Consider the following 17,747-nt stretch of genomic DNA (forward strand, 5'->3'; position numbering starts at 1 on the left):
AACAAGAGTCTTTTCTTTGCTATGTTACCTGTTGACTTTGGCAGGAAATGCTGTCATCATTATGTTGATTGGGCTTGACCAATGCCTCAGAACTCCCATGTACTTCCTCCTGGGTAATCTCTCATTTGTTGAGATCTGCTACATTTCCACCACACTTCCAAAGATGTTGTGGGATCTCTTGTTGGGGGACAAGACCATCTCCTTCATAGGATGTGCACTCCAAATGTATTTCTTTGTCACTTTAGGTAGCATAGAGTGTTTGCTGCTCTCAGCCATGGCATACGACCGCTATGCAGCCATCTGCCACCCACTCCACTACACCATACTCATGAGACAGTCTGTATGTAGGGGCTTACTGGCCATTTCATGGATTATTGGCAACATCAGTTCTATGGTCCACACAGCACTGGTCTTTTCCTTAACTTTCTGTCACTCCAATGAAATTGACCATTTCTTCTGTGATATTCCTCCTATTCTGCACCTCTCTTGCTCTGATGTATTTATTGTCCAGTTGATGAACTTCACTGTCTCTGTGTGTGTCATTATCGTGCCTTTCTCCCTGACCCTTCTTTCCTACATCCTCATTGTCTTTGCAGTGCTCAAAATCCGCACAGCCCATGGTAAGATCAAGGCATTCTCCACCTGTGCTTCCCACCTCACTGTGGTGAGCATTTTCTATGGCACCATCATCTACACCTATATACGACCCTCTACAAACCATTCCTTGGAGGAAGACCGCCTGGTTTCTGTGTTATATGCCATCATTACTCCCCTGCTAAACCCCCGATCTACAGCTTTAGGAACAAGGAAGTGCAGGGGGCACTTTGGAGAACCCTTGGGAAGAGTAGGTTATAGTGATGGGCAGCAGTGGACCTCCCCAGCCCTGTGCCCGGAGCAAAGTTCCATGATGGCACCCCCCACATCAGGGAAACCTCTGTATGGTTTAAAATAAACTGTTTGGGCTGTCTTTTAAATGAGGTCAACTGCTACCCTCCTTGGCAAGTGTGTGTATTTGTGTTGGCAGGTTATGGTGCCAGATTGTGGCTTAAGTCACCCAAAAGGCTTCATAGGTGAGTTGAGATTTGAATGTGACTTTCCTCAGATCAACTCTAACACATTATCCACTTTGACTGAGTCTAGTGGCTTTCTGAGTTTGGCAGGAAGAATAAAATCTCAAGTTTGATTTGATTGTCAAACAACTGTCAAATAAATTGCCACCTCTATTGGAGTCATACTTTTGATTTATTTATTTATTTTCTGTATTTATTTGGGGCCTTATTTGGTCATATTGACCTCTTCCTGTTATAGTATATGTGTACTAGTTATTCAAATGTGTACCATGCATAACAGTGATGTTTCAATGGCTAAAAATAGTAAAGATTGATAGAAAATCCCATTATATTTGTCTTTTTTCCTATCTGTGACTACAAATGTTAAGGAAGATGGACTATGTTCCTTGCGGCTTTTTGAGTTGTTTATTAATTTGTCTCAAGAGAAAAACTGCAACTTCAGTTCCCACATGGAACAAATGATGGTGTCCACAGAGACCAAGAAGGTTTGGAGTATACAATCCCCCTGGACAAGCCTCACTGGAATATTTACTAAGCCTAGAGTAATGTAGTGTACCTTGAGTTGTATCCTGGAGCAAGCAAAGGGAAAATGCTGAAGTTGGTGTTCAGAAATGCTTAAGATGTGACAACTTAACAACTCAAACCAGGTGAAGCAAATCACTGGATGTTCTTTATATCTTTCCACCTTAGTTTTAACCAATTGTGTTTATTTTGACACCTTCTTGGTGGTACTGAGTAATATTCCATAGACATCACTCCATAATGCATGGTGTGTATGTACATCTATTACATTCATGGCAGTACCTTTTTGGAGGAATTACAATTTTTAAAAAATTGTATTTGATTTGTTTTAAGCAACAAAACATATTTGGCTCTGCATGCCACCAGCCCTTTCCAGGTTGCAGTGGAAGGCAGCGATGGGGAACAGATTGATCCAGGCTTGCAATGACAAATGATAAAAATAAAGAGGACGATGCCTTCTAAATGACACTGTGTCAGCCTGTTTTCCAAACTGGGTACAAGAAGCCCAGAATCCCTTCGGCTATGTCTTTGACCATTCTGACACAGGGTGGTAGCAAACAGACATGCAAACAGAGTTCTGGGTGATTTGATTCTTCTGTGGAATATGCTTAGCTTTCTTCAGTCCTCAGATAACATGCAAATAGAAAGGTAATTTGTTCTTCAACCTCACCTTACGTGCTTTGGATGGATTATATAAATTTGTATCAAGTATCTTTCATGTTTATCTGAACTTTTTGTGAGTTATTTTTAAAAAATAGCCTCCGTTTTAAAATACAAGTGGCAGAATTTTTTAAGGGTGGAGGGAGGTTTACAGCGTGGAGGGCAGTAATCATATTAATTTTGGGTTGCATCCAGCAAAACTGAATTCTGACTCAGCACCATATTTATAAATGGAACCAAAAATGAACATCATTGTTATATAACCACAATGTATTTCAGGTTTCATCTTTTGGAAGTAAGTCCCAGGCAAGTATTCCTCCTCCTCTCCATCTTCTTTTATCTTTTGCCCAAGGCAACTGCTTCTCTTCCTCCAATGGTTCTACCATTTACTGAAATGGATTTGGTGAAAAGTAGAACACTGGTGGTTCTGCTCTACCATGTAATTGATGGTGACCGTTTATCTATGCCTCCCCTTCATGAATCTACATCTACGACGGCTGTGATGTCTCAAAGCAAAGATGTCCTACAGTTTCATGACAAAGATGATCAAAGAAGAACAGAATGACATTGAACCAAACAAGTCTCATCAGAGAGTTTATCTTGCTGGGATTATCCAATGACCCAGCACAACAGATTTTTCATAGGCCTTCTAGTCTATCTGCTAACCTTGGCAGGGAATCTAATCATTATCACCTTGATTTGGTTGGACCGTTGCCTCCAGACACCAATGTACTTCCTCCTTGGCAACCTCTCATTCATTGAGATCTGCTACACCTCCTCCACTGTTCCAAAGATGCTCTGGAACATCTTGACAGGAGACAAGACCATCTCATTCGTAGGCTGTGCTCTCCAGATGTATTTCTTTGTCACCTTAGGAGGCACAGAGTGTGTCCTCCTCTCAGCCATGGCATACGATCGTTATGCAGCTGTCTGCCACCCACTGCGCTACACCCTGCTCATGAGTCAACCAGTCTGCAAAGGGTTACTAATGATTTCCTGGACTATTGGAAGTGTCAACTCCATCATTAACACTGCTTTCATTTTCTCCCTTGACTTCTGCCACTCCAACCAGATAGATCACTTTTTCTGTGACATTCCACCCCTCCTTCACCTCTCGTGCTCTGACACAACACTGAGCAAAATGATGACCTTCACTATCTCTGGATGTGGCATTACTATGTCCTTCTTCCTTACCCTTCTCTCTTACATCTTCATTGTGTCCTCTGTGCTCAAAATACGTACAACTCAAGGTAGGATTAAAGCTTTCTCTACCTGTGCATCCCATCTCACTGTGGTGAGCATCTTCTATGGTACCATCATCTTCATGTACTTAACTCCGTCTTCCTGCCACTCTGTTGAACAGGAGCAGCTGGTTTCTGTACTGTATACAATGATTACCCCACTGCTGAACCCTCTTATTTACAGTTTCAGGAACAAAGATGTCCAGGGTGCCCTTTGCAGAATCTTTGATAAGAGACGGTAGAATGACTGGGAGTTGTAGCTTGCATAACTGAACAGTCCAAAACACAGTGAAATGTATTTTAAAATATGTGACAATTTGTTTTTATTGATTTGAATGTTTATTCTTTTGTTTATTTGGTATGTATTAACTCTGTTCAGTTTAGGGAACTGCACTCAGTTGATTTCTGAGTGGGCTGTAGTGTATGATTAGAAATGAAATACATTGCAGTTCAGAAACTCTAACTTTGCACATATTATTATTGTTATTTCTTTGTGATCAGAGCCATTTCTGCAACAATACCCATGACAAAACATCCCTCACTTGTATACTGGTATCTGCCAAATTGATGGGAACATCTGAGAATGTTTAACATTGGGAGGTAGCAGTGTAAATTTAGTGACAGGCAATGTTGTAAATAACAGAAAGATATATTACAAACATACTAAGGCTTTCATGGTTGGATGAGTTTAAAGCATAATTTCGCATGTTGCCCAACATTTTGTTTTCAACTGTGAATGCAGCACTTACATGCAGAAAGATACATTGTTGGAACATCTTGACTTAAAGAGCGCAATCTTGAGTGTGTCCTGTGCTGATGCAAATCCCTTGTGCCAGCCCAGGAGATTCGCAAACGTGATGTAAAGCACATTTGGCTTCCTCGTGAGTCCTGAGCGCAAGGACACACACTGGCCCACGGACGCTGCATCCAGCTTCCGTGCTGACATGGGGAAGGAAGGTTGTATCAGCCGAGCTTGGCCAACACAGGGATCTGGGGAGGGCAGGAAGGAGTCGGGGAGGAGGTAGGAGGGACGCGTTCCAGGGTGGGGGGAGAGTGGGCAGAGGGTGTTCCAGGGGGCGGGTGGGCAGCGAGCGGGAGGCAGGGCTGAACCCGGCAGTTATGCTGAATCCCAACCCAATTCCCCAAACAGTGCGGAGTGGCTCCAAGTTGCGCCATTCTCCTCAGACTTGTGCCACCTCCTGAGGTGGCGGAGGTCTGAGGAGATCCATTCGGGCTGTGGTGGCTTACCCGGGGGTAAGGGGAAGAGCTTCCCCTTGCCTCTGGCTGAGCCGATTCTGGCCCCAATCTTGCTCTGGATACAACACAGGCCTCCTGGTCTGCCTGTTCCAGCGCAAAATAGGATTGCGCGGTAGATCATTAGAGTGAGCAAATTTGTGTTCTACAAAAAGACTCTAGTTGTCTAAATTAAAGGAGAATGACAGGGTTCACCAAGGGCACACTGTAGCATAGTACAGTCCTGGTAGCCATCTTCTAGCCACCCTCATAAACTTGTGTGAAGGAGGAGATAAGTAACTTTAAAAGAGTTAAATCTCTTCCCTCTGAGGCAAAAATGTCTTGCCCTTTTCCAAGTGGCAGTTAAAGTCTGTTGGAACAATATATGGGCAATAAGTCCTGAAGTCACACACACACACACACACACACACACACACACACACACACACACACACACACACCAGCAGAACAACCTGTGTGCAGGGCTTTCACTTTCTACAAGAACAGTAGGAGGTGTTAGACCCCAATCCTATGCATATCTACTCAGAAGCCAGTCCCATTATAGTCAATAGGGCTTACTCCCAGGATACTGTGGATAGGATTGCAGTCTTACAACCCAATCCTACACTGCCTGGCACATGAGGCTGTCAAAGTGGCTACTGCGGGATCCTGAAATGAAGAAAAATGGTTAAAGAAAATGCTATTTAAAAGTATCTTTATCTTTCGCTTGGAAGACTATGAAGTCAAAAAAATCCATGTGGGGGGGGGGAATTGGTTAATATAGAGTTAAACCCTCCTCCTCATCCCCACCCAGTTGACAGTTGCAGACAGTTGGTGACAGTTACACAAATAAGCAGGTTCTGATTGGCTGCACAGCTGGAAGGTTCCAGGAGACCAGCGTATAAAAAGGACAGCAAACTGCAGCTCGTGGCACCCAGTTCTCTGTGGGTGGCAGAGGAAGGAGGCTGGTGAAGAGTCTCCAGGAGGAGGGCTTGTAGGGAGAAACCTTACCTGTCTGTTCTGAAACCTTTATTGGCATATCAACACGATAAACCTTATCTGTCTTGAGAGCCGCTTGAGCTCCAGCCAAGACCCAAACGTCTATCTGTGGTCCAAGTTCCCAACCAGAAACAGTTCTGCCCCAAGTTCCAACTTTTCAGCAGCCGACTACCAGCCAAAGGGCAAAACCTTGCTTACCTTTCCCTTTCAATAGCCTTACCAGCAGAGGGTTGAGGAAGGGGAATACCTAGGTGTATGTCCTTGGGGTCTTTGTTCTATATATCAAAGCTTTACCTTTTATCATCCCCTGGGGGCTGGGGATAAGAATAGGCCCTCAGTTTGGCTGTACTTGTCGTAAGAGGCGACTAAACAGCCACCGGGTAGATGGGGCTCATCAGCCTGGGAAGGCAGCTCATCTGAGAGAAGGAAAACTCTGATCCCAAACTTCCACTGCCTTGTGGCTACATCCAGTTATGGAAAAAGCTTCAGGAGTAAACCTCGAGGCAAAATCCGGAGCCGGAGTCCCTGAGGCAGTTCATGGCTGGACACAGTCACGTTCTGGCAACTCCTGCGACGTCGCTGGAACCAACCGTATTGGCTTCTGCCTTTCCATTGGACCATTTCAGCGACGTGGAGAGGGGGGATTTGCTGCATGGATAACAGCCTATCCTCCATACCTACTTTACCCAGGCTTTGCGCACTGGAGAGGGCACTCTGTTCCAGAACCACCATTCAGAGCGTGACACCATAGTCTTCCGAGACTGAAGGATGCCAACTCAGCTACCTTTTATCTCTTTCTCAATAAAAATCTTTGTTCTTGTTCAGCTTCACCCTGGTGTCTGTGTGTGGTCTGTGGCTTTCTATTGCTCATGGTCATTTAAAGGTGGCCCTCATTGGTAGGGCTGAGTTCAGCAACCAGTGACCAAAGGAGCCATGAGAAATTTGGCTGACACGATGTCAAAATCTTCCAAAAGTGATTGGTTTGAAGTGAAAACACAGTATAAAGAAGCATAGCTGTACATTGGGAGAAAAGGATCAATGTTGACAGATGATGTTGTAACAGAATATTCTGATTGAGGGCCAAACTGGATATGGACAAAATAGCATTCCTTGTCTTTTTTTACCTAATGGTTTATTAAAATGAAACCTGTTCTTGGAAGGCTGTGGAAATGTGAGTGGAAATGTGGGTGAGGAGATGCTCTCTAACCCCTTTCCCCTGCCTAAGTTATAGCCACAAAAATGACATTACCAGGATACATTCTTCATTTCCACCCACATTTGAAAATGTGCAGTGCCTTGTATCTTTTTCTTCAAGGAGAGAAAATAAGTTTGGGGAGGCAATTTTTAGCCAACCAATGGCAAGAGAACTTACAAGAGTGCATTTCAGTTTAAAAAAAGATAGGGAGAGGAGACTTGGAACATCATGACTCATCAAGTTTGACTCCGACCATCAGATATGACTTTCAAAATTTCTACAAGTAGCCACACTTCAATCACATTTTTGAAGTTTTCTGTTGCTTTAAATGTACAGCTGGGAAACATAAAGTGAGAATAAAACACTGTATCCTATCTACTGATTGCAATGATTCCCCACTTGGCCCCTTATTGTTATCTCCCAGCTGAGATAGTTTCAATGACTAGAGTGAATTCCCAAAAGGACTAATGTCAACTGATGCACAGGGAGGTTAGAAATAGTTGCAACATCTTAACAATTGGTTGGGGTTAGTTGTCTTCAAAAAGACACGGTGGATTACTGTGGATGGGGGAAGAAGGCACAGAAATGAAATGAAAATTCATTTATGGACTTCAGAATCACCACTTGACAACATCCTAGCAGTGGAATTGACAAGGTTTGCTTGTTCGTTTTTGCCTTGTAAACAAAAGAGGGAAAAAAGTGCATGTAATATTTCCTAATGTGAGAACCAAAACATACAGTGCTGGTGTCTGGTTGCAAAGGGTCCTGGGGCAAAGGCCTGTCTTGGACCTTCCCCCCATTGTGTTCCACCTTCCCCTTGATGGTGCATTGGGCACTACTACTACCACTGGTACTGAAGGTTCATAGAATCGTAGAGTTGGAAGGGACCTCAGGGGTTATCTAGTCCAGTTCTCTGCTCAGTGCAGGCAACTACTACAGGATCCCTGACAGGCAGCCATTCACCCTCTGCTTGAAAATGTTCAATGGGGGAAAGCCCACAACTGCATGAGACAGATTTTCTCAGTGCCAAAAAGCTTTTACAGTTAAGAAATTCTTCTGTATGTCTAGCCTACAACTACTTTCCTTTAGTTGCAACCCACTGGTTCCAGTTCTTTCTTAGGAGCAACAGAGAGCATGACTTCCCCTGCTTCTATGTGATAGCCCTTCAGACACATGAAAACAGCCTTCATATCTCCCCTTAGCCTTATCTTCTCCTGGCTTAACATATGAAGCTCTTTGAACTGTCTTAACAGATTGAATCTATATTCAATCACTCACATAACTAGGTCCTAAATGTAAGGATTTGAGGAAAACTTTATAAGGGAAAGGGAATGCATAATGGCACAACCAAGGAAGAGAGAAAAGAGGGGGAGTAGGGCTTGGAGGAATTTGGAGGGCTATCCAGGGAATTGAAAAACCAGGGTATGTGCTACACAACTTAGCAGTACAGGTATGTGTCACTTAATTGCAGGAATACATTTTCTGAAACCCATCATTGGGCATATTTGTCCTTAAGTGGGTAGGGCCCCAGAATGCCTTGCAGCTGCCCAGTAACAACCTAGAATGCCTTGCAGCAGTACTAGAACTTGCAGCAGAACTGGTTGGAGGCCAGGAAGCAGAGAGTGGGTGTCAATGGGCAATTTTCACAATGGAGAGAGGTGAAAAGCGGTGTGCCCCAAGGATCTGTCCTGGGACTGGTGCTTTTCAACCTCTTCATAAATGATCTGGAGACAGGGTTGAGCAGTGAAGTGGCTAAGTTTGCAGACGACACCAAATTTTTCCGAGTGGTGAAGACCAGAAGTGATTGTGAGGAGCTCCAGAAGGATCTCTCCAGACTGGCAGAATGGGCAGCAAAATGGCAGATGCGCTTCAATGTCAGTAAGTGTAAAGTCATCCACATTGGGGCAAAAAATCAAAACTTTAGATATAGGCTGATGGGTTCTGAGCTGTCTGTGACAGATCAGGAGAGAGATCTTGGGGTGGTGGTGGACAGCTCAATGAAAGTATCGACCCAATGTGCGGCGGCAGTGAAGAAGGCCAATTCTATGCTTGGGATCATTAGGAAGGGTATTGAGAACAAAACGGCTAATATTATAATGCTGTTGTACAAATCTATGGTAAGGCCACACCTGGAGTATTGTGTCCAGTTCTGGTCGCCACATCTCAAAAAAGACATAGTGGAAATGGAAAAGGTGCAAAAGAGAGTGACTAAGATGATTACGTGGCTGGGGCACCTTCCTTATGAAGAAAGGCTACGGCGTTTGGGCCTCTTCAGCCTAGAAAAGAGACACCTGAGGGGGAACATGATTGAGACATACAAAATTATGCAGGGGATGGACAGAGTGGATAGGGAGATGCTCTTTTCACTCTCACATAATACCAGAACCAGGGGACATCCATTAAAATTGAGTGTTGGGCGGGTTAGGACAAACAAAAGAAAATATTTCTTTACTCAGCGTGTGGTCGGTCTGTGGAACTCCTTGCCACAGGATGTGGTGCTGGCGTCTAGCCTAGACGCCTTTAAAAGGGGATTGGACAAGTTTCTGGAGGAAAAATCCATTATGGGGTACAAGCCATGATGTGTATGTGCAACCTCCTGATTTTAGAAATGGGTTATGTCAGAATGCCAGATGCAAGGGAGGGCACCAGAATGAGGTCTCTTGTTATCTGGTGTGCTCCCTGGGGCATTTGGTGGGCCGCTGTGAGATACAGGAAGCTGGACTAGATGGGCCTATGGCCTGATCCAGTGGGGCTGTTCTTAAGTTCTTATGTTCTTATGTTAGAAAGCCTTGTGGCACCATAGCGCACCTGCCACAACCCATCAAAAATTGGGTCATGACCTCCTGGTGGGTCATGACACGCAGTTTGAGAACCACATTGTATATGTGGTTGGTAACTGATCAACAGTCTGTATGTGGCAGATATGTGTAGTCATACCAGACCCTTATAGCCTGTGTAAAGTGCCTTGATACATAATTCTTATCATGTTTTCCCCTCCTCCTAAATGCACAGCTCTTCCTGCAGTGACAGAATTGCTCTGAAGTAGACCAGGTGCATTGTCTACAGATAGAAGTCATTTGAAGGATGGAAAGAGAAAACCAAACCAGTCTGAAAGAATTCATTCTCCTGGGACTGGCGGAGGACCCTCAGGTCCAGATCCTTCTCTTTGCTGCAGGACTCTTGATCTATTTGCTCACCTTGGCAGGGAATCTGACCATCATTGGTCTGATTCAGACTGACCCACACCTCCGCACCCCCATGTACTTCTTACTGAGCAACCTGTCCTTTACAGAGGTCTGCTACATCACCACCACTATGCCCAAGATGCTGTGGGACCTCTTGTCAGGGGATAAGACCATTTCCTTTGCTGGCTGTGCACTCCAAATGTATGTCTTTCTGACCACAGCAGCTACAGAAGGTGCCTTACTCTCGGTCATGGCATATGACCGCTATGCTGCCATTTGCCACCCATTGCACTACACCCTGCTCATGAGCCAGTCTGCCTGCATGTGGCTTCTGGCAACTTCCTGGGCTATTGGAAATATCAATGCCATTGTCAACACAGCTTCTGTTTTCACCCTGGATTTCTGTGATTCCAATGAGATTGTGCACTTCTTTTGTGACATCCCACCCATCCTGCATCTCTCCTGTTCTGATACCTCCTTCACTGAGTTGGTGACTTTCGTCATCTCTGGGAGCATCATGATCACAACGGTCTCCTTCATTGTCCTCTCTTATGTCCTCATTATTTCATCTTTGCTCAAAATCCGTACAGCTAAGGGGAGAATCAAGACATTTTCCACTTGCTCTTCCCATCTCACTGTAGTGAGCATCTTCTACAGCACAGCCATCTTCACCTACATGCGCCCTTCTTCCACACACTCTGTGGAACAGGATCGCTTAATTGCTGTCCCGTACACCATTATCACTCCTTTGCTGAACCCTTTGATCTACAGCTTCAAGAACAAAGAAATGCAGGCAGCGCTTCTGAACCTTCTTGGGAAGAAAGAAGGTTGTCCAAGGTGAAAGATAAGACTTTCTGCTCATAAACAAATTAAAGGTGCTGCTGTAATTTGTAATGCATTAGAAGAAGCAGATCATGGAAAATTTTTCAATGAGACTTACTCCCAGGAAACTGTGTATAGGATTGCAGCCTGAATTCATGGCAAAAAATGATGTTGGACTCTTCTGTACAACCATACTGTCTAAAACTGCCTTACCTGAAGATTACCAAACATTCAAATATGAAGGAAAACCAAGTCAGGAACACTTCAAATGTTATCATGCTCCTCTGTCCCCAGTTTTGATAAGGCAAGGGTAGGGTGGAACAGGGCAGTGACAGGGAAGGGAGGAGGGCAGATCAGGCTCAGGAGGGGGGAAGGTACCAAATCCTGACCCCCTTTCTGGGCCTCATCCATGTTGCCAGGTCAATGTGGATTTGTGCCAGTATATAACTGGTGTAGGTCAGAATTGACCCATTGGGCCTCCATGGGCTTACTCTGGGGCAAAGGAACATACATGCCTAAACCCCCTGATCTACAGCTTTAGGAACAAGGAAGTGCGGGGGCACTTTGGAGAACCCTTGGGAAGAGCAGGTTATAGTGATGGGCAGCAGCGGACCTCCCCAGCCCTGTGCCTGGGGCAAAGGTCCATGATGGCACCCCCCACATCAGGGAAACCTCTGTATGGTTTAAAATAAACTGTTTGGGCTGTCTTTTAAATGAGGTCAACTGTTACCCTCCTTGGCAAGTGTGTGTATTTGTGTTGGCAGGTTATGGTGCCAGATTGTGGCTTAAGTCACCCAGAAGACTTCATAGGTGAGTTGAGATTCCTCAATATGACATTCCTCAGATAAACTCTAACACATTATCCACTCTAACTGAGTCTAGTAGCTTTCTGAGTTTGGCAGGAAGAATAAAATCTCAAGTTTGATTTGATTGTCAAATAACTGTCAAACAACTGTCAAATAAATTGCCACCTCTATTGGAGTCATACTTTTGATTGATTTATTTATTTTCTGTATTTATTTGGGGCCTTATTTGGTCATATTGACCTCTTCCTGTTATAGTATATGTGTACTAGTTATTCAAATGTGTACCATGCATAACAGTGATGTTTCAATGGCTAAGAATAGTAAAGATTGATAGAAAATCCCATTATATTTGTCTTTTTTCTTATCTGTGACTACAAATGTTAAGGAAGATGGACTATGTTCCTTGTGGCTTTTTGAGTTGTTTATTAATTTGTCTCAAGAGAAAAACTACAACTGCAGTTCCCACATGGAACAAACGATGGTGTCCACAGAGACCAAGAAGGCTTGGAGTATACAATCCCCCTGGACAAGCCTCACTGGAATATTTACTAAGCCTAGAGTAATGTAGTGTACCTTGAGTTGTATCCTGGAGCAAGCAAAGGGAAAATGCTGAAGTTGGTGTTCAGAAATGCTTAAGATGCGACAACTTAACAAATCAAACCAGGTGAAGCAAATCACTGGATGTTCTTTATACCTTTTCACCTTAGTTTTAACCAATTGTGTTTATTTTGACACCTTCTTGGTGGTAATGAGTAATATTCCATAGACTTCACTCCATAATGACTTCTTGGTGGTACTGAGTAATATTCCATAGACTTCACTCCATAATGCATGGTGTGTATGTACATAAGTAGTATAAGGGACCCACCTTCTGTCAAAATACCGGAACCCCTCCCCCCGCCCTGCCCCGGAAGCACATGACCGGATGCGGAAATACGTCAGCGGAAACCAGCCCCCAGAAGGGGTGGAGGGTGCGCATGTGACCCCTCTAGGAACTCCTCACGAGGTCCCTGACCACGTGGTGGAGGTTTCAGAATGGCAGGACCAGTGGGGAGGGTGGCGCCCGAAGGGCGCCATTTTCTGCGCCGCCCCCCGGAAATGGGGTGCTATGTGACCCCTGTAGGAACTCCCCTCGGGACCCCGGACCAATAGGATGGGGTTTTGGGGCCCACGGGACCGCCTGCGTGGTGTGGAGGGTGGTCCCGAGGACATGCCAGGGCATGTCTGGACGAGGGGGAAATTTAAACCACCAGGGAGAGGGGAGAAGCCCTCTTTCTCTCGCAACCAGTCGAGACTTACAACAACAAACAAGCAAAAAAAAAATTAAAAAATGGAGAGACCCATGGAACATGGCTTGCCAGAGTGTTTAGGGACGACAATCAATTTTTATAATCTGGAGCCAGAGCAAGGTGTTGCAGTAATAGACTGGGCTGCATATTTGAATCACGGCGAACAACCGAGTGAGAATGCAACAGCCACAGTCGCAGCCACTGTGGAAAATGCACCAGTCTCTTCCCTAGAGACACCCAAGAGGCCTACAGAGCCAAGCAACCACGCAGCTGCCCCACTGCGAAAAAAGCAGAGGAGGCGTTATCATAGTACCAGCTCAGACGATTATGAAAAACCCTCTCTACACCTTATTTACAAGCTTGCCTTAAATGAAGAAAGCCACTGTTACCCATCTGTCCCATGCAAGTGTGATAAAAATGAGAACAATGTTGGACAGCATGACGCTGTGGAATCTTTAAAACCGAGAATGCACAGGTAAGATTCTTTTGGAGTTGTGAACAAAAAAAAAAAAATGTTTTAGGATGTGTGAATAGTTCTGAAAGAGGGGTCTAATCAATTTTAAATTATTTTAAGGAACCACCTGTGGAGAAAGAGGGCCCCTGCTTACCTGAGAACAGACAGTATCTGGTAGGTGACCTTCTGGGGGTGGGGTGGGGTGGGGGGTTTGGTTATATTTTAAAGAAAATTTAATATTTGGCTAAAAATATTTTGCAGGATCTTTTAGAAAAACAAGAATCTTGCATTACACTAAGACACCTGTTAGGACTGCAATTGACAGAAGCGGATAATGTCCTACCAAGAAACTTCTCAAGTGCAACACGTGGAATAGCCAGAGCAGTTGTTCACAGCGTGCTGAAATTGTGCTTACAGAACTACTTACATGAGCTGTGTCAAGGCTGCCAGGTGAATGCCCCTGGGCAGCTAGCACATGAGTGTGTCAATTGGAGACAGTCTGATATAGACACAAGATTGAGAGAACTGTGTTGGAACTTGAATGTACCAGCCATACTGCATCTTATTTTAATGCTTGGTTTTACAATGCACTGTCTAGATGTGGATTGTGAAACAATCCAATACACACTGTCCCTCATTGAAACAGTGAATAAGGCGCCAGAACCCCAAAAAATGTTATACAAGATTTTAAAATTATCAGATCAGAGGTTTGTACAGCATATGCAGCATATCACGGGGAGAATGAATTATCATAGATTCCTTGTGAAATGATTGACTTTTAAATATTGCTGTGTTTTAGATTTTTGTAGCCACTGTACATTTTTTATGTTGTATGTGTAAAAGCAGGAATAAAAAAATTTATTTCAATTTAGCATTCTGTAGTTACTATAGTATTTTTTATGTTCTATGTGTAAAAAGCAGGAATAAAAAAAAAGTTTTGTTTCAAGACAAGCTGGCTGGTCACAGGGTGTGGAAAACCAGCACAGGCCTCCATTTAAACAGAGTGATTTAATCAATTCAAACCTAAGGAAACAGTTTAGCAGCTGGCTGGTCACAGGGTGTGGAAAACCAGCACAGGCCTCCATTTAAACAGTGATTTAATCAATTCAAACCTAAGGAAACAGTTTTGCAGCACACCTTCCCCAAGCTCACATGCTCATTAACAACCTGAAGCTGCTGGATTTGGGGGGTGGTTGGTGGGCGTCTCTGATCTTTTCTTTGCAGGAGCAGGGGGTAGGCGGAGACCACTCCCAGAATTCTGAGCGAGCAGCCAAGGGTCAGGTCAGCCGATCATAGGAGGCCCGGCAGAGAGCCATATAAGCACCGATCTCAGCCACCATCTTCCTCTCTCTACCTGAACCTGGGCAGACAGATGTATCTCCTACACAGGTGAGTATATACAGACCTCCAACTTGGGTGGCAAAGCATGTGCTTGCTTTTGCAGGGAGGGGGGTGGATGTTTGGTGGGGGGGCATGGTGGTTGCTAAATGCAGTTTGTTTGTTTTTTCCCGTTTTGCTGGGGAAGCCTGGTTGCTAATTGTGCTCCCTTGGATCTGGGTAGCTGCTTTGGTGGGGGGGAAGACTGTCTATTTTGCATAAAATGTCCTGTTTATAGATTTAGTTTTCTGAATGGGGTTTGCATTTATAAGCCTGGCTGCCATCTTGAGTGGTAAACCATGTGGTTTTTTTTGCTGGAAGGGGGAAGGGGGTGGACTATTCCTGGGGCAGGCATGCCCCTACATGTTTGGTGGGGGGGCATGGTGGATGCTAAATGCAGTTTTTTCCTCCTTGTTTTGTTGGGGCAATCCTGGTTGCTAATGGTGCTCCCATGGATCTGAGTGGCTGCTTTGGTAGGGGGTGGGGGGAAGACTGTCTATTTTGCATAAAATACCCTGTTTACAGATCTAGTTTTCTGCATGCGGTTTGCATTTATGTGATGTGTCTGAAATCATTGTCTGTTTGTTAAATCTTGAATGTTTTTTTCAAATATTTACTACCCAGGTGACTGTGAAAATGGCAGAGCAAGGAGGCTTCACGGAATCACAGATGGCTGGTAGGTATTCTTGATTATTAGTCTGAAATTGCATCTTTTTTAAAATAAATAAAAAAAATATAAATAAAAATGGTAATCCATGTCTATTCTCTTCCCTGACTCAGCATGGTTGGACGAACCCATGCTAGGAGAGGCAGCCCCTTCCAGCATTCCCCAAAGAGGTAATTCCTACTGTTTAAAGCTAAAAAGAAAAAAAAGGGGGAGGCCCTTTTCTTGTTTCACAAAACACTAAAGATCTTCTCCCCCCCGATCCAATGCCACTAAGACAACCAAGACACACAGTGGCCCCAGGTAAGGATCCTTGACCCAGGCCATGATTTTGCTCTGCATGCAGGCGTGTGTTCACACCCGTTTAGGGCTAGTCAGTTTTTAAATTTTTGTTGTTCTTTCTTTCAGATACTGCAGCAACCCCCAGAACAATCTGTGCACCCATGAGACATTACACCTTCCACAGAGGTACCCATCCACCCACCCCCCATTTTAAATACAGTTTTTCCAGTGCATTGAGACAGTTGTTTAAAATAAAAAATTAAAATTAAAATTTAATGTTCTGATGTTTGTTTTCCAGGAGATGGCTCTAAGGCTGTGAGACCAAAGTCACACACCAACACCACCCCCAGAGAGGTAAGTCCTTTTAAAAAGCCCATTTTAAAATGTTCTCTTTCCCATCAGCCTTTACTTAGCATGTGGTTGGTCTGTGGAACTCCCTGCCACTCCAGTGGGACTGTCCTTATGTTCTTATGGGTGTTAACTCTCTCAAAAACACCTGTGATGCATATCTCCCTAGAAAACACAGAAGCACTGTAAAGTGCTGCAAGCAATGCCAAGAACCACTTGGCCCAATAAACAGTCACCAGTGCTTCATGCCCCCTTTTAAGGAAGTTGAGGTATCAGAACGGTATATCTTTAATGATTTTGAATGCTCTCAAGATACAGGTACCCATGTAGTCAACTACATTTTTGCAATGGGTATGGAGGAAAAAGATACCTGGGAGTTCAAAGGGGAGGGGTGCATTTCTGCCTTTGTTAAAAAGTTTATTGACAAAAAGTTCAAGAACTACACCTTTTTGGCCCATAACGCCAAAGGTTATGATTCTTATTTTGTAGTTCGGGAACTACTGGCTGAAAAAAGTGGACATAGATCTCATTGTGCAGGGGGGGCAAGCTGATGTGTGTGGCCGTTAAAAGACTGGGCATAAGCTTTATAGATAGTTTAAACTTTCTTCCCATGAAGCTGTCAAAACTCCCACAGGCTATGGGGTTTGAGGGGTGTAAAGGATTTTTCCCACATTTTTTTAACACGGCTGAAAACAGCACTTATGTGGGAACGTTTCCTGATAAAAAATATTATGTGCCTGAAAATATGATGCCAGGTGAGAAGAAGGATTTTCTCTCCTGGTATGAGGAGAACAAAAATAACACTTTTGATCTCCAGAGAGAGCTTGCGCACTATTGCCAGCAGGATATAAAAATATTGAGGAAGGCCTGCCTCTTGTATATTTGTATTGTATTGGCAACCTTCAGTCTCGAAAGACTATGGTATCGCGCTCTGAAAGGTGGTTCTGGCACAGCGTCTAGTGTGGCTGAAAAGGCCAATCCGGGAGTGACAATCCCTTCCACACCGGGAGCAAGTGCAGTCTGTCCCTGGTCTGACTCCCTGGCTATGGGCCTTCCTTCTTTGCCTCTTTGCCTCAGACTGTTGGCAAAGTGTCTCTTCAAACTGGGAAAGGCCATGCTGCACAGCCTGCCTCCAAGCGGGCCGCTCAGAGGCCAGGGTTTCCCACTTGTTGAGGTCCATCCCTAAGGCCTTCAGATCCCTCTTGCAGATGTCCTTGTATTGCAGCTGTGGTCTACCTGTAGGGCGCTTTCCTTGCACGAGTTCTCCATAGAGGAGATCCTTTGGGATCCGGCCATCATCCATTCTCACGACATGACCAAGCCAACGCAGGCGTCTCTGTTTCAGCAGTGAATACATGCTAGGGATTCCAGCACGTTCCAGGACTGTGTTGTTTGGAACTTTGTCCTGCCAGGTGATGCCGAGGATGCGTCGGAGGCAGCGCATGTGGAAAGCGCTCAGTTTCCTCTCCTGTTGTGAGCGAAGAGTCCATGACTCGCTGCAGTACAGAAGTGTACTCAGGACGCAAGCTCTGTAGACCTGGATCTTGGTATGTTCCGTCAGCTTCTTGTTGGACCAGACTCTCTTTGTGAGTCTGGAAAA

General features: G+C 44.6%; 3 protein-coding genes across 3 annotated transcripts; all 3 read left to right on the forward strand.

The window, feature by feature from the left end:
* Positions 1-274: 274 nt before the first annotated feature.
* Positions 275-2,817, forward strand: LOC136653067 (olfactory receptor 13G1-like). The gene is made up of 2 exons (XM_066629991.1): positions 275-844; positions 2,605-2,817. The coding sequence occupies exons 1-2, from the start codon at positions 275-277 to the stop codon at positions 2,815-2,817; spliced, it is 783 nt and encodes a 260-aa protein (XP_066486088.1).
* A 339-nt stretch (positions 2,818-3,156) lies between these two features.
* Positions 3,157-3,735, forward strand: LOC136653068 (olfactory receptor 5B21-like). Its single transcript, XM_066629992.1, has one exon. The coding sequence runs from the start codon at positions 3,157-3,159 to the stop codon at positions 3,733-3,735; it is 579 nt and encodes a 192-aa protein (XP_066486089.1).
* A 6,269-nt stretch (positions 3,736-10,004) lies between these two features.
* On the forward strand, positions 10,005-10,946 carry LOC136653069 (olfactory receptor 5F1-like). The gene has a single exon (XM_066629993.1). The coding sequence runs from the start codon at positions 10,005-10,007 to the stop codon at positions 10,944-10,946; it is 942 nt and encodes a 313-aa protein (XP_066486090.1).
* The last annotated feature ends 6,801 nt before the right edge of the window (positions 10,947-17,747 follow it).

Source organism: Tiliqua scincoides, chromosome 5 (assembly GCF_035046505.1).
Source record: "Tiliqua scincoides isolate rTilSci1 chromosome 5, rTilSci1.hap2, whole genome shotgun sequence".
NCBI classification, from domain to species: domain Eukaryota; kingdom Metazoa; phylum Chordata; class Lepidosauria; order Squamata; family Scincidae; genus Tiliqua; species Tiliqua scincoides.